Source organism: Geospiza fortis, unplaced genomic scaffold (assembly GCF_000277835.1).
Source record: "Geospiza fortis unplaced genomic scaffold, GeoFor_1.0 scaffold538, whole genome shotgun sequence".
In the NCBI taxonomy this organism is placed as follows: domain Eukaryota; kingdom Metazoa; phylum Chordata; class Aves; order Passeriformes; family Thraupidae; genus Geospiza; species Geospiza fortis.
In genome coordinates, this window is record NW_005054368.1 from 1,344,346 (window position 1) to 1,365,784 (window position 21,439).

Here is a 21,439-nt window from a genome sequence, read left to right on the forward strand (position 1 = left end):
TGTGCCTGGTGGCACTGCTGGTGACACACAGGGCTGTGCCTGGGGGCCCTGCTGGTGACACACAGTGTGCCTGGTGGCACTGCTGGTGACACACACGGTGTGCCTGGTGGCACTGCTGGTGACACACAGGGCTGTGCCTGGTGGCACTGCTGGTGACACACAGTGTGCCTGGTGGCACTGCTGGTGACACACAGGGCTGTGCCTGGTGGCACTGCTGGTGACACACAGGGCTGTGCCTGGTGGCACTGCTGGTGACACACAGGTCCTTGCTCTGCGAGGAGCAGTGCGTGCCAGCAGGATGGATGCCTGGCCTCAGTGCAGATAAACAATCACCACCCTCCGTGGCTGCATTTTTGTTTTAATTGCCTTTCTTTAAGTGGTGATATTTGTGTATTGTTCCCATTAGAGACAATTTACGTTCCAGGCATGCCATTATCAGTCCCTTGGTGTTTGCTTAGGGAGGAAAGTCTAATAGATTTCTGTTGACTTTTTTTATTCTCCCTCCTTCTATCATTTTTAATACAGATCTCGCTCAGTTTCTCTGTGTGGGTGGGGGCTCTGTGTGTGTTTAATTCTGCTAAACAGGAGTTTACCATCGTGGCCCATCTTCTGCCTGTCCAAATCTCTTCCCCAGGTCTGTGTCCCAGCTCCTGGGGATCCTGCAGGCTGTGTTCTCACTGGAGCATTAACTCTGCTCCCTAATGTCCCACAGGAGCTGAACTTTTCAAAAATATCCCAGAATTACTGGTCCAGACCATCCCTCCTGGGATGTCCCCAGGGGGACATTGGGGTGAGCAGCCTGGGGTGTTTTCTCTAGGAATTCCCTGTGATTCTGGACACATGATGGGAACTACAGGAACACCACTGGAGAATGGCAGCATTTCTCATGCCTAGACCTAAACTCACACTGCAAAGTGAGCAGAGTTTCATTGTGCTGGGGAAGAGGTCCCTGCACTGCAGCCTGTGCCCCAGGGTCTCTGAGTAACAGGGTCCAGAAGGTTCTCTGGGCTCCAGAAGGTGACAAAGGAAATGACCAAGATCTTTACGTTGGAGACAACCATTAATATTGTTTATGGGGTTCATATCTAGATTAGGGAACCCCTGGCTGAGGCAGGTGGGATTTATGGGCGTTGGCACCATGCAGAATAGGGGCTGTAATTTTAGTTTGCAAAGTGTATTGAGTCCTTTTGATTTACCACTGACTGAGGGGGTGACCTTGAGCAAAACACACGCAGGGAGAGGAGAGAGGGGCACGGGGGTTTTGACAAGACATTTTTCATTTGGAAATGCCACTTCACTGAAACTGGAGCTCTTCAGGAAAAAGTATCAGTTTGGATGAGCTTCTCCTTAGGAATTTTTTGGGTCGAATGAAAAGTTGTTCGGTTTTTATTTCCCAGCTGATTTTCTTCCCAAATTAATTTTTATTTTTAATACGTACAGCAAATATTTTAGAGGTCATTTGGAGCCTGTCTGATCTCAAGTTTGTAGTTCAGCTCTCAAGATTGCAAAACCTGATTTTTCTGCTGCAGCCCAGAAATTTTCCCAAATCCTCCTCAGTTAACCGCAAGGTGGGAAAACCTTCCCACCAAAATTGTGTGATGCTGCAGACAGGCAGACAGACAGACAGAACCTCTGGTGTGTGTGACCAGCTGTGTCTGTGAGGAGGGCTGGGCTCTCCGGGCAGGAGCTGCAGTTCCACGAGCACCTGGCTGCACCTTGCCCTGCTCCCTGCCAGGTGAAGTGCAATTCCCTTTTTTGCCCCTTCCCCCTCTGATCTCACCGAATGGAAGCAGGGAAAGCCTCCACCAGCCCGTGGATTTGCAGTCAGGAGCCATCCCCAATAACCATCAGGCTGTCAGCTCCCCACCTCCCCCCAGCTCCCACCTCCCCCATCACTCACCAAAGGGAAAAAAGAGCCGGAGCTGCAGCTTGAAATATATCATGCAATAGTGTATCATGAATTTCTTGTGAATCACATTGGAGAAGCAGGTTTATTTATTTCCGAGACTCTAAATCAATACAAAGTAGGTCTCTTAGTTCTGAAGCTGGGATGGAGTGGGAAAAAATGAGCCCATTGTACTCTTAAAACTTTGGGGAAAGGAGATGACAGCTATATAATTCCATTTACCAGGCACTAGGGGCTTTAATGTGAAGGTGACAGGGAGCTCTTTGTGCATTTAGAGCACCATATCTTCTAAATAAAAGATCTGTAGACTTGATAGTGGAGTATAGCTCTGCCTTTAATAATCTCCAAGCATTAGACCGAGCCAATCTGTTCCCAAGTCAGAAGGGTCCCCCACCGCACGCTCGTAAATTCCGAGTGCAGGAACTGCACAGAGGCAGGGATTAGCAATGCAGGAAGGGCAGAGAGGAGCTGTCTGTGCTCCCCCTGCCAGGCACAGGGCTGTGCATTCTGTGCTCTCTTCCCTCTTGCTGCTTTTCCCCCTCTAATGCATGATCCGTGTGGGGGAAGAGCTGGAAATGAGCACTGAGCTCTGTCGAGGCTTGACTGCACATAATAGCAGTCAGGTTTCAAGTTCCTGCATTGTGTTCCTACATTTTTTCTGATGAGACATTCATTCCCATCATTTCTGCCTGTTTATGAAAAATAAGCTATTTATAGGACGTGCATATGCCTCCTCTGCTTCGTGTTCCTGGCAGACAATATAAATTGTGGGATGGGAATTGCAATTATTGAAATTATTTGGATAAAAATCTGGCACTTATATTTGATATGAACACATGATATGCTTGGAATAATAACAGCACTTATGTTACATAATGATTCCCATTCAAGCCCTCCAAGCTGTCATGTTTTCAGATCTTTCATCCTGGGTGAAACAGATGAGCCAACCCAGCCCTCAGCCAGCCCAGCTTTGCAGGGAAAGTCCCAACTCTCCAGCAGCTCAGGTTCTGAGAGGAGAAAGCAGCTGCTCTGCATGGGTTGGAGTGCTGGAAAATTATCAATATGCACACAATGGGCCTGTGAACCTGTTGAGGACCATCCTTCAGAGGCTGTTGGGATCCTGGCTCTGCTCGTGCTTGCCAAAAGATCCTCTGAAATAACAAGAAATGTGCTTTCCTAATGGGTTTTTCGAAGATCTGGTGAACTCAGTGCTGGCAACACTGCCCAAGTATTTTGGAATGTTTTGGAAGTCTTCTCCAAGGGAACGAATGGCAGCACAAGGGGAAATGGCCTCGGGCGCTGCCGGGGGAGGTTCAGGTTGGACATGAGGAAGAATTCCTTCATGGGAAGAGTTTAGGGTCCCTTCCCCCCCAGACCATTGTAGGGTTCCATGATCCTCCTGACCCCCCGAACGCCCAGTGCCAGGCTGGGGATGGAGCAGCCCAGGCTGTGCTCAGGGCTCTGTGACTCAGAGCAGTGTCCCCTCTCACCTGCTGCCTCTCCTCACCTGTGCGCATCCAGCTCATCCCAATCCCAGCTCAGGCTCTCAGAGCACTTCTCCCTGCAGCTGGGCACCCTCTGCCCCATCTCCCTCCTGCTCTGGGGTCCCCCCCTGCCCCAGGCTCTGCTGGAAGGGCTGCAGCCCTCGGAGAAGGAGCTGTGTGCTTATCTGCATCTCCAAAAAGGGATTTAAGGGTGAGAGCAGTGGTATATTAGGCTGTTTCATTGCCTGTCAGCAGTGCTAAACCTGAGCTGTCTGCAGTGTCTCCAGATAAGCAGGAGCAGAGGCCCATTTTGCATGTACATGCGTTTGCATTAGTTCAGAGAGGGGGAGTTTAAATCCTCTTTATTTTTATTTTCCTCTGTGGGAAGCATTTAGCTAGGCTTGTGCCTGGCATCTGGAGGCCTGGGCTTTTCTTATCCTTGAACCTAAATCTCTGCTGCTGTCTTCTCTACCGTGGCTTTGCTTGGCACTGATTTTGTTAGAGGAGGAGGGGGAAGGTGTTGTAGCTCAGAAGGGAGACCCAGGAACATCCCTGTGCTAAAACACACCCTGAATTCTGTATTTGGGGGTTAGGTTTGTGACATCTGTGCCTTGGTTTCTTCTGTACATGAACCTTGACTGGCATGTGCCAGCTCCTGTGTCCCCAGAGTGAGCTGTGCTGGGTGTTTGGGGGAGGCCAGGCTGGTGCTGTGTGTTTGAGGGGGTTTTTAAGATCCAAATGAAGCAGGTGTGTAATGTCCTCTGTCTGTTAGAAAGACTCAACCCATAAAAATAACAAACGGCGTGTATTTGCTGGAATGTCAAAGTTATGAGTTTATTTTGTAATGATGTGCTCCTGCCTTCATGAGGTAAACTGGCCGTGGCAGAGGTGTTATTAGTAATATGGAGTCAGTGGAGCAGAAAGCCAAGTGACCGAGAGATCAGTGTATCAGTCAGGGAGAGGGCAAATGGGAAGAGACAGCAGGAGAATGAGAAAGGAGCTGTGCTGCCCAGGCTCAGATTAGAGATGGAGCTGTGCAAGAGAATGAGGAGCCCCAGCCTGCTTCTGGCCAGCCTCTCCAAGGAGCTGCTGGGCCTTTGTCTGTTGTTGTTTCCCAGTTATACGTTTAGATACATCCACGCACAGTTTTCTTGGAGCAGTTTGGGATTAGTGAGCTGAGCTGGGCTCAGCACTCAGAAGCTTTGGTCACACTGCTGCTTGGGGAGGGTGAGGGGGAAAACTGCCTCAGTTTCCCCACTGGTATCATTCCCCTTGGGGATCATAGAATCCAGAATGGTTTGTGCTGGGAGGAACCTTAGAGATCCAATTCCACTCCCCTGCCATGGGCAGGGACACCTTCCATTATCCCAGGCTGCTCCAAGCCCAGTCCAGCCTGGCCTTGGGCACTTCCAGGGATCCACAGCTTCTCTGGGCACTCTGTGCCAGGGCCTCCCCACCCTCCCAGGGAACAATTCCTTCCCAATATCCCACCCACCCCTGCCCTCTGTTCACTGGGGATCTGTTCAGCAGCTCTTACCTGCACACAGGGCTTGGGAGGCTGTGCTGGGAGAGGTTTGCTCCATCCTTTCCATTTCCAGGTGGTGCTGGTGTGCTGCTGGGCTGGGTCTGTGTGTGCCTGCTTGGCCAGCACCTCCTGCTCACATCCCAGCACTGATGGCTTTCCCATTTCTCTTCCCCCAGGTGCTTGGACGGGAAGTTTACACCTCCAACAACCAGCTGGGAGGGATCCAGATCATGCACAACAACGGGGTGACACATGACACTGTGTGTGATGACTTTGAAGGGGTCTACACCATTCTGCAGTGGCTTTCCTACATGCCAAAGGTAATTCCTGGGCCTGCCGGGTCCGAGGTGCCGCTGTTTGCTGTGTTTGCAGGGTTTTGGGAAAGGGGCTCTCACTTCCTTCTGTGTTTTCCTTTTTCCCTTAGAATATCCACAGCCCTGTGCCCATCCTGAAAGCCAAGGATCCCATAGACAGAACCATTGACTTTGTTCCCACCAAGGCCCCCTACGACCCTCGCTGGATGCTGGCTGGACGCCCCAACCCAAGTAAGGCCAGGACGTGCAGCAACTCACCTTGTTCCAAGGCTGTTTGCAACATGTCTGCTACCCAAATACATTTCAGATTCTGTAAAATAATTAGTTGTGGCTAATATGGCTAGAATATATAAATATTTACATATAATATAATAATAATACATAATAATATACATAATAATATTATTTATAAACAATAATAATATACATAATTATATTAATCAGTAATATTATTTATAAACAATATCTAAAAGTAGCATGTAAATCCCGAGTGCTCAAGAACACCATACTTTTACAGATTATCTATTTACTGAGAATAGGCACTTCTATGGATTTCTTTTTATGATTTAGGGTAAAGTCCATCCACAGAGGGTCTGTTACAGGAATCACAATATTCCTGCAGATCTTGGGGAGTTGCTGTGTTGGCACCACTGGGGTTGTGCAGCCTTGTGTAGGTACAAGCTGCAAACTGGGTGACCATTACTCCTGCTGTTATTAATGAGTTTGGGGGGCTAAAATGAGATTTGTGATAAACTAAGTTTTCTGGTTTTGGATAATATTTTTTCATCATCTCTCAAGCAATTCATCCAGCTGTCGGGGCGCTGCAAACGCCGGCTTCCAAATCGAGTGACTTCAGATTTTAATTTAGTGGAAGCGTTAAGGAAAGCAGATGATTCCCTGTGATAAGTTAAAGCAGATATCTCCTAGGTGAAAAGTTAAAGCCATTTATTAGAGGAGATATTGCCGTGATATTCTTCAAAGTGACGCCCGACACGAGGCCAGAATCTCAACGATCAGCTTCGGGCTCGCGATAAAGAGATAATTCTGAAATGGATGGTCACATTTTACAGTGGGGCCACAGAGGCAAGGAATGTAGAACACAGTAATTACAAGTTTGGGCTTGATAAAACACTCTCCATCCTGTTTAAGTCAGCAGAGGTTAGCGTGCTCGGATCTCCACTTTTTAATTGGTTTTGGACTTGGGTTTGCAGAAGCAGAGGTGTTTGTGCAGAGGGAAGAGTTCCTCGGGAGCTCTGTGCCAAGGGGTGAAGCTGGGAGGGATTTGGGGTTTTGGGGGGATTTTTTTGTGGGTTATTTTTATGCAGAGCTTCCCAAAAGCCCAGTGCACAGCAGCTGCCCCACAGAATTGTGATTTCTGTAACTGACTCTGAAATACCATTGAAATTTTGGTATTTAGTTCCTGGGTTTCTGCAGCATTCCTTCTTTCAAAGAAAGATTAGGCAGGATCAAGAGAAGAATATGAGATAAGTTTTAAAATAGAAATAGATGTGTTGAAAACCATCTTTAATGACTTCACTGCCTTTTGACAAATGTTTGTAGTCTTGAAAAAAGCAGAGTTATTTATTTAAAAGCACGGGAAGTCCCTCTGCTCTCCGAACCCCATCGTTTAACAATAAATGATGCTTTTGCTGATAAATTGCTGTCTTTATGCAGACTAGGAAATGAAATAAGACATGATGGCTGAAGGCAGACAAATGCTCAGCTGTCTAATGTTCCCTTGTATTGTCATCTATTTAAAATTAAATAAATAAAAAGACAGTGCCATGTTCTCCAGCTGGCATTTTTAAGCGAGTTTGATTTGTTGCTTTGATATTCTGTTTTCTTTCTTCCCTCTCTCCTTCCTCCTTTGATTTTTCCCTTTTTTTCCCTTCCCTTTAGATCAGAAAGGGCAGTGGCTGAGTGGCTTCTTCGACCATGGCTCGTTCATGGAGATCATGCAGCCCTGGGCACAGACAGTCGTGGTGGGGAGAGCCAGGTAAGTTCTGAGGTGTGTTTTAGGCAATTGTAGAAATCAAATTTGGGTTATGCTTTGCATTTCTCTAGACCACAGCATTCCTGTGATTATTTCATTCTCTTTCTATGTGTCTATATATATATGTTTAGCAGAAGGAGTTGAAAAGAAAGGAATGAGATGACCTCTAAGGTCCCTTCCAACCCATTCCATGGCTCTATAATTTTATAATTTAAAGGCTTCCAGGCTAAGCAGTGTGCCAGGGGTGGAAATCAATGATTTGGCAAAGCCAGAAGCTCTCTGTCCATGCTCAGCTTCACTTGCGGTTCCTTTCTTCTGACAAATTCCGAGTGGCTTTGGACTCTCACACAGCAGGGATATATAACACAAATGAAACAGACTCCTTTCAAAAGCAGTGGCACTTTGAAAAAAACAAATATGAATGTATTCTTCTGGGATTGTTACTGTAAGTGCTGCCAAAACTCATCTCTTGTATGTATGTTTGGAATATGTGTGCTGTTGGCTGTAAATTGTCTTTTATTATTCTATGGCAACTTGTCCAGGGACACACTATAAAACAAGATGTAGCATCTTCATGTGCTAGCCTGATAAAATTTATATGAAGTATTATGGAAAACAGAAGTTGTTTTGAGCTGTTTTCAAGTTCAATAAATAACTGTAATACTTGGATAAAGATGTTCTTTATTAGGTCACATGGGCCCTAATACAGAAGTTATAAGTTACCGATTTAGGACGGCTCCTGCAATTATGGGGTTCCAGCAGACTCTTCATCACAGGGAATGGGAATATTTCAGCCCCTCGGTGCACATGGGCCCTGTCTGTGCTCTGTTTGTGGGAAATCAGCCTGGGAAATCAGAGGGGCTCTGCTGGGGCTGTCCTGGCAGCGTGGCTTCCATGGCTTTTGTGTGCCTGGGAGGCAGAGCTGGCATCCCCCCTGGTGCCTGCTCTCCTGCCCATCCCTCTGTCCCTGCTCCCTGCCCCCCTGGCAGCAGATCTGGGGAAAACACAGCAATTCTTTAAAGCCCTTCCCAACCCCTTCTGGGATTCTCTGATTTTTCATGGTCAAATCCACCAGTACCAAAATCTGGGTGATGGCAGGTGAAGGGTGGTGGATACACAGATTTACCATTCAAAATGTGGGTGTGGTTTATTCTGTTTGATTTTTAGAGAGGAATGTGCTCATCTTTGGAATAGATTTTGCTCTGGGGGCTGTGACCTCTCTGGAACTCTGCAGCCTCAGCTCTTTAAAAGGCCACAGCTCTGCTCCTGTTCCTTGTCTCCCCTGGGTGTTTGGCTGTGGAAAGCAGGGGTGGGGATTTCAGTGTCTCACCTGTTTGCAGGCTGGGAGGAATACCTGTAGGAGTGGTTGCCGTGGAAACGAGGTCGGTGGAGCTCAGCATGCCTGCTGATCCTGCAACCCTGGACTCGGAGGCCAAGGTGGGTGGGCTGTGTGCCCCTGTCCCTGTGTGTCCCCTGCAGGGAGCCCTGTGCAGCGGGGTTCCCTCCTTTCTCCAGGTGTGCTACCCGTTCCTGGGGAGCTGGCAGTGCCTGGACTCTGCTGTGTGGCCATTCCTCCAGGAAACCTCCAGGAATTCCCAGATTCCCTGCAGTCCTGCTTCCCTCAGGACTCAGCGAGGGGCAGGGATCAGGGATCAGGAGATGTGACAAGCAAAAATCCCTTCCCTGCTCTCTTGTGTGACTGCAGTGCTCCATGACCTTCCTGCTCTGACATTTTGCTGTTCCCCTGCCCGGTTTCACAGCCCTGGCCCTGCTTCATCTCTCCAGGGCTTTCTCCTCTCCCTGTCCTTTTCTTTCTCTTCTCCTTCCCCTCCTTACAGCATCACAGTGTCAGGCTGTCCATACTCTCTTTTTTTAGCTGAATTAATGGGAATGCTGCTGTTGAGGTTGGTGACAAAAGGATTGTCCCAGTTTTCCATGGCCAAGCAGACCCCACACATTTCACCTGCCATGTTCCTCGTTGTTTATCCCACATCACAGCTCCTGATGGTTTTTCTGTGTTTTAACTCTTACATTAACGTGCTTCAAGGCCTGATGGTGGATTTTTCTTCCCACCAGATAATCCAGCAGGCTGGGCAGGTGTGGTTCCCTGACTCTGCCTTCAAAACAGCCCAGGCAATCAAGGACTTCAACAGGGAGGGGCTGCCCCTGATGGTCTTTGCCAACTGGAGAGGCTTCTCTGGGGGAATGAAAGGTAAGCAGCACTTTGGAGCTGTCCTGGGGGTGCTCTGGGCTCTGTCTTGGCTGCTCAGGGCACCACAGAGTGCTGCTCGAAGCGTGGTGAAGTGCCAAGGATGTCAGATTGATACTGTAAAATTTGTGAAAGTGAAAGATTGGATCACTGGAGCTCTCAGGGAGGCAGAGGCTGCTGGGCTCTGCTGGCTCCTCAGCTGGGCACAAGGCAGAGCCTCTGAGTTTGCAGAGGCAAAGGTGAGAATTGGCAAGAGAGGGCAAAATTCTTCCCTCTGGAAAACACCCTTGCCTTTGAGGGTGGATTCTGCTCTGTGTGCTGCTGCTGCACCCTCTACATGAGCTGCTTTCCCAGCCACACAACTCACTGGGAAGTTACTGATGTAATTTTAGCTTATTTATTTACCTTATTTAGTCCTTAAATATCGTTTTGCCTTAAAATGTCAGGTCTGGCCTTGCTGGGTTCCTCAGAAACTGGGTGTGAGCTTTGGGCTTGGGTAGAACAGGCAGCACGAGGATGTTAATATTTATATTGCATATCCCAAGTTATTCCAGCCAGCTGGCAGCAGGAGGAGGGAAGGACAGAGCCATTGCAGTTTGCACCTTGCTCCTTGCATTTTCCAGCCTCCTGCTTGCTGCTGGTGTCTCCTGACACTCTCGGGGTCCCTTGGGGAGTTGTTTGCAGTTTTGGTTTCAGTGCTGGCTGGGGATTATGCAGGGAGGGAAAATAAACAATTATGCCACCCCTCAGTGCACACAAACACACTGCCAGGAGCCGACTGCACTGTGGGTAAAATGACTCCAAAATTGTGTGTAATGAGTAGGAAAAGATTAGAGACAGCTCTTGCTATGCTGAAAATTGACATTAGTGAAGGGGGAGGAAAAGAAAAAAAAAAAAGAGGGAAAAAATTAAACCCCCTCTTTCCTAGTCAGCCTGGGAGGTCTAATGCCTGCTGCAAAATAAATAAATAAATAAATAACCCTAAATAAAGGCAGCTCGTGGTGTGGTGCTGTCCCCAGCGAGGCCAGAAGGCTCCTGAGCATAATGCAGAATGAAATGCTGAAAAACTGGCTGGGATGTTGTGCTGGAGGAGCCATTTGGCAGGGCTTGATTTGGGCTTCACGTGGGCGAGGCGGCGCTGACCCACGGCGGGGAGACACGGAGCGTGAAATTCCCTGGGAATGAGCACCAGGGTCCTGCCTGCAGCAGGGCCTGAGCACATGCAAACCCCCCCACAGGGAGCCCTGATCCCCCGGGGGGGCTCGGGTTTCACTGCTCGCTTCTGCCCGGGACAGAGCCTGAACAGCCACCAAATAATGGAAAAGAAATAGAAAAGAATCCAGCGGAGCGAATTCTGGGCTGTGGGGTTGATGGGCTGGGTTGATGGGGTGTCTTGGCCAGTGCTGTCTTCAGGTCCCCTCTGCTGTTCCAGGCAGGCTGGTGGGATCAGCTCCAGCTGCAGAGGGGCAGGGAGGGCTCTGAGTGCCAGGATTGACCCCCACAGGGACTTGGGGACACCTGCAGCAGGCTGTGTGTCCCTGTGGGGTGGGCACAGAGAAGGGCACAGAGCTCTGTGGGCACTGCCCACCCTCCTGCAGAGCCAGCTCTGCTCTCCTGGGACACCCTGCAGCGTCTCTGCCCTGCTGATGGAACCCCAGGCTGGTTTGGGGTGGGAGGGACGTAAAGGTCACCTCCTTCCAACCCCCTGCCACGGACAGGGATGCCTCTGACTAGGCCAGGCTGCTCAGGTTGGGCTGAGGTTTAAATCAAACCAGGAATTCTGGCCTGGAGCGCCGTGGGGACCCCTTGGTGGTGGCAGTCAGGGAGGGGAGTGCTCCTCAGCAGGGTTTACAGCCACATCTGGCTGTCTCCAGCCCCAGGAGCAGCAGCAGCTCCCCCAGCCTTGCTGAAGAGTGGGGGGTGCAAAGGCAGCCAGCACTTGGCTCTGTTTGATGACAAATATTGGGGTTTAATCAGTTCTTTCCTCAGGAGGCCAGGGCTGCTGGGGCATTCCCACAGGGAGCAGAGCCAGGCAGGAGGGAGTTCACACTCCTGCCAGGCTGATCCCAAAGGATCCCAAAAGTCCACAGGCACAGAAAGGATCCCAAAGGATGCATGGGCACAGAAAGGATCCCAAAAAGGATCCACGGGCACAGAAAGGATCCCAAAGGATCCATGGGCACAGAAACGCTTCCCTGACCACCTGCAGGCACCTGGGAAATGAAATCCCTTCCCGATCACACCTTGGAGCTCTGAGAAAGCATCAGGTTCCCCCAATTCCTCTGCCTCTCCTCCCTCTGCCCTGTTCAAACAATTAGTGCTGCTCTTCTCTGCACTTCACCTGAGTAAAATATACACCCGTGGCAGGAGTGAAAAATGTATTGCTAATTACACAATTATTTTATTATGTAGCACTAGTAAAAAATGTCTAGTAAAGAATTAATTCAGTTAAAATAATTTGAATCAAGCAATTATTTTCTTAACACGAGAATTAGCTGAAAGTACTTCAAGTGGTTTATTACTAGCACTACATAATAAAATAATTGTATAATTAGTAATAAATTTGTCACCCCTTTTGAGTCTTTTTCTTTGCTCAGGACAAAGGGAAAGGTTGGAGTTTTGTTTGGTTCTCACTCCTCACTGTCTCTGCTGGGATTTATGTTTATTCCCAATTAGAGGGAATAAATTGTTCTTCCTTTTGTCAGCATTTGATACCTCTTAAATAATATGAAATTCCTTTTCTTGGGTGTTTGGGCAATGACCTTGGAAATGAAATGGAGAGATCCTATCAGTGCCTGTGGTACTAATTTTATATATATATATATATATAAATATATAGATATATAGATATGTATATATGTATATATACACACATATATATGTATATGTATATATGTATATATATAAATATATGTATGAATATATATATATAAAATAAAAAATATATTAATATAAAATATAAAACTTTTTCCCAAAGAGTTAATTGCTTAATTATGTTCATGTTAATGCTTAACACTAAAATGAGGGTTAAATGACAAAGGCACCTTGGCTGGGGTCTCTTCCTTCCCCAGAAATGAGGCTAGGTGTTGACATGAAATTAATGGGGAGGGAGGGGAAGTTTGGCTGAGTTCTGAGGGAAATCTCATCTGTTTGGCTCTGGAAATGCCCCTAAAGGAGCAGATTTATTGTTTGGGGTTTCTAAACGGGAGCTTTCAAAAGCACTGTGGGAGAAACAGTCCTGTGTGAACAAAGAGGTGGGCTAGATGAGCCTAATAACTATTTTTCATTTCTTGTATTTTGATTTAATACTTGTAGATATAATTATATGTAACAAAATATATATATTCAAGAGTGCCCGTTTCCATTACAGACTGTATCCATTAGAAACTATATCATCTCATAGAAATTCTTCTGCCTTCCCTTTTTCTCTTTTATTTAAATCACCTTTGGGGCTGATATTTTCAATGTACTGTCTTTACACAGTGGAGTTGTTCTTATTAATTTTGAGCAAAGTGCCTTAAACAAATTTTAATGGAGGGAGAGCGGAGAGCTGTTCGCCATCCCTCTCCACACACATTTTTATGAAGATCTGGAAAAGCTCTGCTGCCCTTAGGTGCATTTTATTCACATTACATGAGTTGTGGGAGAGGTCTGGGGTAGCGAGTCTGAAATTGGGCAGTGCAGATGTACCCAGGCTGATTTCCCAAACTGTGGGAGTGTTTGTGGGCTGGGAAGGCAGGGATGGATCATCCCCAGGGCACCTGGAGCAGTGGTGAGCTGTGACTCCAGGCTGTGTGTCCCTGTCCCAGCCATCCTGACCATCTCTGTCCATCCCCATCCATCCTGACCATCTCTGTGTCCATCCCCATCCATCCTGACCATCTCTGTGTTCTGTCCATCCATCCTGACCATCTCTGTCCATCCCCATCCATCCTGACCATCTCTGTGTCCATCCCCATCCATCCTGACCATCTCTGTGTTCTGTCCATCCATCCTGACCATCTCTGTGTCCTATCTATCCATCCTGGCCATCTCTGTGTCCATCCCCAGCCATTCCTGACCATCTCTGCGTCCTGTCCATCCGTGTCTGACCGTCTGTGTGTCCCTCCCCAGACATGTATGACCAGGTGGTGAAGTTTGGGGCGTACATCGTGGACGGCCTGCGCGAGTACCGGCAGCCCGTGCTGGTCTACATCCCGCCGCAGGGCGAGCTGCGCGGCGGCTCCTGGGTGGTCATCGACCCCACCATCAACCCCAGGCACATGGAGATGTACGCTGACAGGGACAGCAGGTACACACCCTCTGCCTGACACACTGCTGGGGCTGCCTGCGTGCTCCTCGTGGCCTGGGGACGGCTGGTTTCCATGGCGTTGGACATGTGGGGCCTCGTCTGCGTTTTCGGCGTGGAGGAAGTGGAGCTAAACATTCCTCCAGTCTCCCAGATGGAGGAGGAATTGAAAATTTGAGTCCGAGTTTTTAGAAGGATAATTTATTATTTTATGGTATTATATTAAAGAATGTTATACTAAACTATATAGATATTACAAATGTTTACAGAAGGCTTAAGAAGATACTACTGAAAAGCCTGTGATTCTCTCCAGAGTCCTGACACAGCTGGACTGTGATTGGTCATTAAGTAAAAACAATTCACCTGTTGGATAAACAATCTCTAAACTACATTCCAAAGCAGCAAAACACAGGAGAAGCAAAGGAGATAATTATTGTTTTCATTTTTCTCTGAGGCTTCTCGGCTTCCCAGGAGAGGATATCCTGGCGAAGGGATTTTTCAGAAAATATGACAGTGACAAAAAATTCTCCCTCTGTTCTGTCTCCCTCCCCACGCTTTCCAGCAGGTGTTGAACCATTCAGTTTAGTGTCTGATGACACAGGGTCAGGTGCAGGAAGTGCTTTTCTTTTTTCTGCTGCAGGGGAGGGATCCTGGAGCCCGAGGGCACGGTGGAGATCCGGTTCCGCAGGAAGGACCTGGTGAAGACCATGCGCAGGGTGGACCCCGTGTACATCCGCCTGGCCGAGCGCCTGGGTACGTGGCACAGCCCCTGGGCACCCCTCAGGGGGCATCTCATCAGTGCTTCTCACTTTTATTTACTGACATTTTTATTTGTCTGACTTGGGAAGAAAGCCAGTGAGACCACGGCAGGTGTGTACCTGTGAGATGATGCTCATGCATGCTCAGCATACCCAGAGTGTGGAATATTGTGGGGTTTTGAGCTGATTTCTCTTTTTTATTATATTTTATTGACTGGGTCTCACAACAGACCCTCACTGCAGATGCCTGGGTCTAATTTCCAGCTCAGCAATTGCTCAGCTCACTAAAGGTTTGTGGGCCAAGCCTTCAGTGAGCATCGTTTCACATAAGGAAGGGTTTGATCAGAGACATTTGGGCTGCTGGACTGTCGCTGAGTGTCTGGGGTAGTTTGCAGTAATGATATCTGTGTGCTCTTCAGTTCCAAGGGAATGAGGAACGTTGTGCATGTCTCTGTGAGCAGGGGGCTGTGCAGAGCTCAGTGCTGGGTTGTTTATTACCGCTCCGAGTGATCCCAGCGCCTGCTGTACACTCAACATCCCAAAATACAGAGTGTTCAGCAAAATGCACTTAATATCAGATATGTTCTCTCTCGGGGGAATAGGCTTTTTAAATAGTCCTTTACTGGCTCTTACTATAAGAGCATAATCTTACAGAGCCTCCTTTTACCTCCAAAATTGACTACATTTCAGTGGAGGGAGAAGCGTGCCATGTGGGTATGGCTTGAATTTATAAAGCCTTTTGGGATCCTTCAGGAGGAAAAGTGTTCTGCAAATGACTGATAAATCCTGGCTATTGCTGTAGTTACATTTTATTATTTGGCTTTTTTTTTTTAATTTATGGCAGGGCAACAATTTATATACAAAACAACCCTCCTGATATGCCTCGGGAGGAGAATCGTAATGGGTGAAGGGTGAGGGGTGCCCTGGCATGGTGGAAGGTGTCCAATGAAATGATCTTTCAAGTCCTTTTCAACTCAAACCATTCTGTTATTCCATGACTTAAATCCCAGTTTAAAAGTCTGCAGCAAGGAGGTTATTTTCAGAAAACCTCACTTCTGGCCTCTGTCAGATTTGACAGTGTTCCTTTAGGAGCAAAGGGACAGCGACCACCCCAAATCATGGGGACCCGGCTCAGAGTCCCAGAAGAGCCTCTCTGGAGGTGTTCAGTGGGGTTCCTCAGGCAGGCAGGACCCTCATCCCCCCCTCCCATGAGTGTGTGTCAGACAGGGAGCAGGAATCCCCAGGAAGGAGAAATCAAGGTGTGCTTAGGGAGGGGAGTGTGCTGAGCACTCAGCTGGGCCCTGCAGGTGAATGGCCCTGCAGGGCAGCCCTGCTGCTGCTGCTGCTGCTGGCAGTGTTCACCTTCACCTGCCCACACCCCCTGGCAGTGCCAGCAGCGCAGCAAGCCCTGCTCCAGCAGAGCCTGTGGCTTGGGGATGGATCCATCCCCTGGAGAATGCTGTGGACAAAGGCTGGAGTGTGGCAATCCTGCAGGGAGAGGGAGCAGAGCATCACCTTCACTCATCCCCGTGGCTGCAGGACACCTGCAGGCCACCCCTGAATCCTGTGGGACACTGAAAAAAACCCACAAGGGCAAAGATGGGGTAGAGTTTTCTGCCAACAGCCTCACAAACCCAGCTCCAGTGAGGAGCCAGGCGCCTGCTCGGGGCTTTTTCCCCCTCTTCCTCTGCAGGGTAATTACTCCCAGCAAACTCCATACACTTTAATTAAAATGACTGCAACACAAGAGCAAGTCACTTACAACTGTACATAGGGAGAGCTCTAAAAGCTTCAGTCCCTGATAAGCATCTCCCTGAGATGGATGTAATTGCTGCCAGCCCTGCCTGATCATCGCTGTTGTTCTGCCACTAATTCCATACCAGAGCAGCAAAGCCAGGATTGCAGGACACACTGAATTGCATAATTTTTCCCCCTTTTTTTTTTTTCCTTTTTTGTTTTATTTTTTTGCTGGTTTTCTTTCTGGCCAATTTAAAATTTGTCAAAGTCGGTCTTCTTCTGGATCACTGCCCTTTGATATTTCGCGCACTCCATTTGCCACAAACAAGCCGCAGGGCCGCAGTTCATGCTGACTCCAGCAGAAGCAGAGAAAGCTCCATTTATCTTACACTGCCTGCTGAATTCTTACTCATTAGCTGGGGGTTCACTGCCTCTCTTTAACCCCTGAGTGGCTGTCATCCCTGCCCGCAGCTCTGGGGAGCAGCACAGGGAGCTGCTCTCCCACCAGCCCACGCCGGGGCTGGACGTGGTGGCTGGGGAGATGTTGAATCATTTGACATAAATCTGTTCATTATCAATTCTGCAGCAGCATTGCTGAAATGTTGATTAGCCCCGTGGTTTATTGAAGTGTCACTCAGGGCTGGGCTGCTCCAGCAAGGGGCAGGGGGAGAGAGGGTGGCCCTGGCCCTGGGCACGTCCCCACGTGGGGAGGGACATTCCCACAGGTGTGCAGGGATCGCCCAGAAATGTGGGAACAGGGCAGCCTGCAAGCCTTGGGCCACAGTTTAAAATACAGAGGCTCAAATTTATTTATTTCTTACAATTAGACTAAAACATGTAGTGGAAATAAGCCTCACCGTACAGATTCTGTGCCCCGTGTCAGAGGTGCAGGGAAATGGGTGCAGAAATGGGGTGGAGAGTGGGTGAGAGGAATGGAGAATGGCTCCAGTCACAGCAAGGCTGGCTGTTGCATTTCCATGTTTCTTGTAGGAAGAAGGCAGCACCCAGCCATCACCTGGTGCATGCTGTGATAGTGGGAATGTCCTTGCTGGTCCTGTGAGGTGCTCCTGTGTGCTGAATGCACCTCTGGTTTTATTTATTTCATTTATTTCATTTCCTGGGGCAGTCAGTCTGTGCTGCTGGAGCTTGGTTCACATCTTACTTGAGCATCCAAAATTGCCTTTAAATTTCCAAATAAGGAGTGAACACTCAAGTGTTCACCACTCAGCTCCACTTCAGCACAGCAGTTCCTCTCTGGAAATGAACATTTTGGGGTGCAGGACCAGAACTGACCCTCGCTGCCAGTTTTTCAGGAAAACCTGTGAGGAGCACTGCTCCTCTGATTCCGCCTCTCACGGGGTGTTGCATAAACACAGGTTGTAACTTGGTTTTGTGGGTGATGCTGCTTTCAGCAGCTGCTTCCCTGTGCAGGTGCTGCTGCATTTAAATTGGTGTTAATTCACAATCACAGGGCTCCCAGAGCAAGCCCTGCTTTCTCTCAGCTCCTCCTTGGCACTGGGAGATCCCCCCAGGAGGGCTGGGGATAGGAATTTTTTGGAATTATGTCCCTGCCACACTTCAGCTGCTGGGAAATGAGACCTGAGGAGCAAAGAGAGGGAAGGGGCAGGGTGGGAACCACGGGGATTCTGTGCAAGGATGTTTGCAGCCTGTGCCACGAGCTGGTGTGACCTTCACTGGCTGTTCCTGCTGCACCTTTCTGACATAAATATATTTAGTGAAGCAATTACAGCCTGTCTCATTTAAAGAAACAAGAGACAATCCAAAAATGCCTGTCTCTCCAGGGGCGTGCGTGGCTCCCTGTGACCTTCCCTCTCCCCTCTGGAGCAGCTGGGCTGGGGGAGTTTCTGGGCAGCCTGGACACCTTTGGCATTTTTGCTGCCTTTGCTGAGTTTCCTGGATTCCCAGGATGGTTGGGATTGGAAGGAACCCTAAAGCTCATCAGGGACACCTTCCATTATCCCAGGGTGCTCCTCCTGTCCAGCCTGGCCTTGGGCACTTCCAGGGACCCAGGGGCAGCCCCAGCTGCTCTGGGCCCCCTGTGCCAGGGCCTCCCACCCTCCCAGGAGACAATAAATTTATGTCTGGTGCTGTTTTGCTGAAGGCAGAAGCAGAGGAGGTGAGGTTCAGGGGTGAGGCTGTTGCTGCAGGTGTGGAGTGAGGTGGGCCCAAGGCTGCTGCTTCCCCAGGGCATCTTTCCAACCCGGCTAAGGCAGTTCAGCTGCTGATTAAGAAGAAGAGAGGGAAGCCTGCAGAGCCAGGAGGTGCTGGGTGCTCCCTGCCATGGGGGCTCTGGGGTGTTGGGGCAGAGCTGAGAAGTTCCCCAGCCCCTTCCCATCCCAGCACCCCCAGAGCCACGGGGCCAGGGGGCTCAGGGGAAGCTGCAGCCCAAGGGAAAGGGACATTTCCTGCTCCTGCAGGAGCCTGCCCTGTGCTCCCTGCCAGGGCAGGAGGGTCGCTCATGTTCCTGGGGCTGCCCCACCTGCGTGCCAGCTCTCTCCTCATGGAATGGGGCTGTCAGGGAGCACTGCTCCTTTTGTTTCCCTATTGATTAGCAGCCAATCCATACCTAGAGGTCTATAATGCTCCTATGATTTAAACTTTAACAGTTTCATTAACTGTCAAGTACCTCTAGAGCAAAAGAATCCCATATTTTAACTCCCCTCTGCTTGCCAGGATAAGATTTGTGGAAGGAGACTTCTTTTTTTTTCCTTTTATTTTTTTTTTTTTTAACCTTAAGAAATAAATAAATAAATCCCAGGCTTTCTGAAAAACCCTGAGGCCTCGAGATCTGACTAGGAAAGAAAGAAAACCATTCCAAGATATTTAATTGTACAGGGGGCTTACGGGATTGATCGAGAGCTTAGCTTTTTACAATGGTGCAGTGAATAAGAAATGCTCCTGACAAACGATCGATGATGGGATAATCACTCTTTATCCCCCCTCCTCATTGTTACCTTCTTTCTTCCAGGAGAACAGGGTTCAGAAGTCAAAAATCTTTATAGACGCTGCTTTTAAATTAAGCAGAAAATAGACATTGACATATTTGTTAATCTCACCTAAATCATTACTGGGCCTGCCTGGGTGGACTCGGTGGCAGGGGCTGGAATTCACCAACAGGGCTGCCCTGAGTGCTCGTGTTGCCATTGAAACCAGGGAGCCTGGGAGTCCAGCCTGGATAAATATAGATAATTTTTTATTCTGAAGGTTAGAAGGGGAGCTTCTCTTAATTAAAACCTTCTTACTCGCATCTGAAGGGTTAGGTAACATTTATATTGGTAGGCACAGGGAAAACATTCCTTCCTTGGGAAGGATCTTTGTCTGGAGGGGCTGTGCCTTGGAAAAACACAAATATGGGGTGTGTGGGGAGGCCCTGGGGTGCTCAGGCCACTGGGGAGCTCCTCCCTTTGGAGCAGCAGCCTTGGATTATCGTGCCTGTGGGAAGGAGGCGTGCAAGGAGCAGCAGCATCCTGGGATGGAGCCCCCAGGGTGCTGTCTCAGCTCCCAGCTGTGGTTTAGAGGCTTCCTGAGCACAGGTTAATGTCTGATCTTTGTGCTCAGGAGCCTGTGCTGGCATCTCCTTGCATGGATTTGTCTGATCACCCTCTGTGAGCCCGTTTGGGCCCAGTGGCAGTGAATTCCAGCCTTGGATTGTGCACTGGGTGGAGTTGGTCCCTCCTGGGGTTTCTGTAGAGCTTCTGCCCAGTGGTTTGAGCTGGGTTTCTTGGCTTGGGGTTGCTCTGGCTTCCTGCTGTTTGCAGAGCCCCTGGAGTGGGCTAAAGGAGAGCTTGCAGTGCTGAAGGTGGGGTGTCATGGGCTGTGTTTCCTGCTAAATGAGCAGCAGTGTTGGGACATTATTCTCTTTTAGGAGTAAGTCCTGTAAATGTCACTTAATTGATGGCTTAGATCGTTGGCATTTAAATGGAGCAGAGTTTCCATGGTGAAAACACCCTCAGAGCCCTTGCCTGAGTCTCTGTGGCTCAGAATCTGGGCTGGCCAGAGATTTGCTGGGCACTGCTGGGAGCTGATGCTCTGGGGCTTGTTCTTTGGCTTTTCCAAGTGCTGGACTGGAAACTGCACCCCTGAGCTTCCCCAGGGTCTGATCTGTGACCCCTGAGCTGTGTGTGATTTCAGGCACCCCCAGGGTGTGACCTGTGTGTGGTTTCAGGTATCCCTGGAGTCTGAGCTGTGTGTGGTTTGTGGCACCCTGACCTTCTCCTGGGGTCTGATGTGTGTGTGGTTTCAGGCACCCCCGAGCTGAGCCCGGCTGACAGGAAGGAGCTGGAGGCCAAGCTGAAGGAGAGGGAGGAGTTCCTGGCGCCCATGTACCAGCAGGTGGCCATGCAGTTCGCTGACCTGCACGACACCCCCGGCAGGATGCAGGAGAAAGGGGCCATAACCGTGAGTGTCCTGCAGCTTCCCTGGGACAGGGCTGGAGCCAGACCCTCCGTGGCCATGGACAGCTCCTGGTGTCCCACAGCTTCCCTGGGACAAGGCTGGAGCCAGACCCTCCGTGGCCATGGACAGCTCCTGGTGTCCCACAGCTTCCCTGGGACAAGGCTGGAGCCAGACCCTCCGTGGCCATGGACAGCTCCTGGTGTCCCACAGCTTTCTGGGGACAGGGCTGGAGCCAGACCCTCCGTGGCCATGGACAGCTCCTGGTGTCCCACAGCTTCCCTGGGACAGGGCTGGAGCCAGACCCTCCATGGCCATGGACAGCTCCTGGTGTCCCACAGCTTCCCTGGGACAGGGCTGGAGCCAGACCCTCCGTGGCCATGGACAGCTCCTGGTGTCCCACAGCTTCCCTGGGACAGGGCTGGAGCCAGACCCTCCGTGGTCCTGTGCAGCTCCTGGTGGGACAGGGTGGGATCCCCGGGGAGTCTCCATCGATGCCCAGCCTGGTTTCCCTGTGGGATGGGCTGTGTCTGTTCCTGCCGTCCCTCACTGCTGTCCCCGTGCCCCGGGCAGGATGTGCTGGACTGGAAAACCTCCCGGACGTTTTTCTACTGGCGGCTGCGGCGGCTGCTGCTGGAGGAGGCCGTGAAGAGCAAGATCCACGAGGCCAACCCCGAGCTGACGGACGGGCAGATCCAGGCCATGCTGCGCCGCTGGTTCGTCGAGGTGGAGGGCACAGTGAAGGTCAGTGTGGGCTGGGGGCACCCAGCCTGCCCTGCCAGGCCTCGGGGCATTGCCCACCCTGACCCCCT

The 21,439-nt window shown here is 49.7% G+C and overlaps 1 protein-coding gene across 1 annotated transcript in view; it reads left to right on the forward strand.

Annotated features, from left to right (window-relative positions):
* The window catches only part of ACACA (acetyl-CoA carboxylase alpha), a 97,500-nt gene that overhangs the window by 70,907 nt on the left and 5,154 nt on the right, over positions 1-21,439 (forward strand). The window contains 9 exon segments of the mRNA XM_005424387.2: positions 5,092-5,235; positions 5,340-5,460; positions 7,129-7,225; positions 8,563-8,659; positions 9,299-9,434; positions 13,545-13,722; positions 14,360-14,472; positions 20,479-20,633; positions 21,201-21,371. Of these exon segments, the coding sequence (XP_005424444.1) occupies positions 5,092-5,235; positions 5,340-5,460; positions 7,129-7,225; positions 8,563-8,659; positions 9,299-9,434; positions 13,545-13,722; positions 14,360-14,472; positions 20,479-20,633; positions 21,201-21,371 (1,212 nt within the window).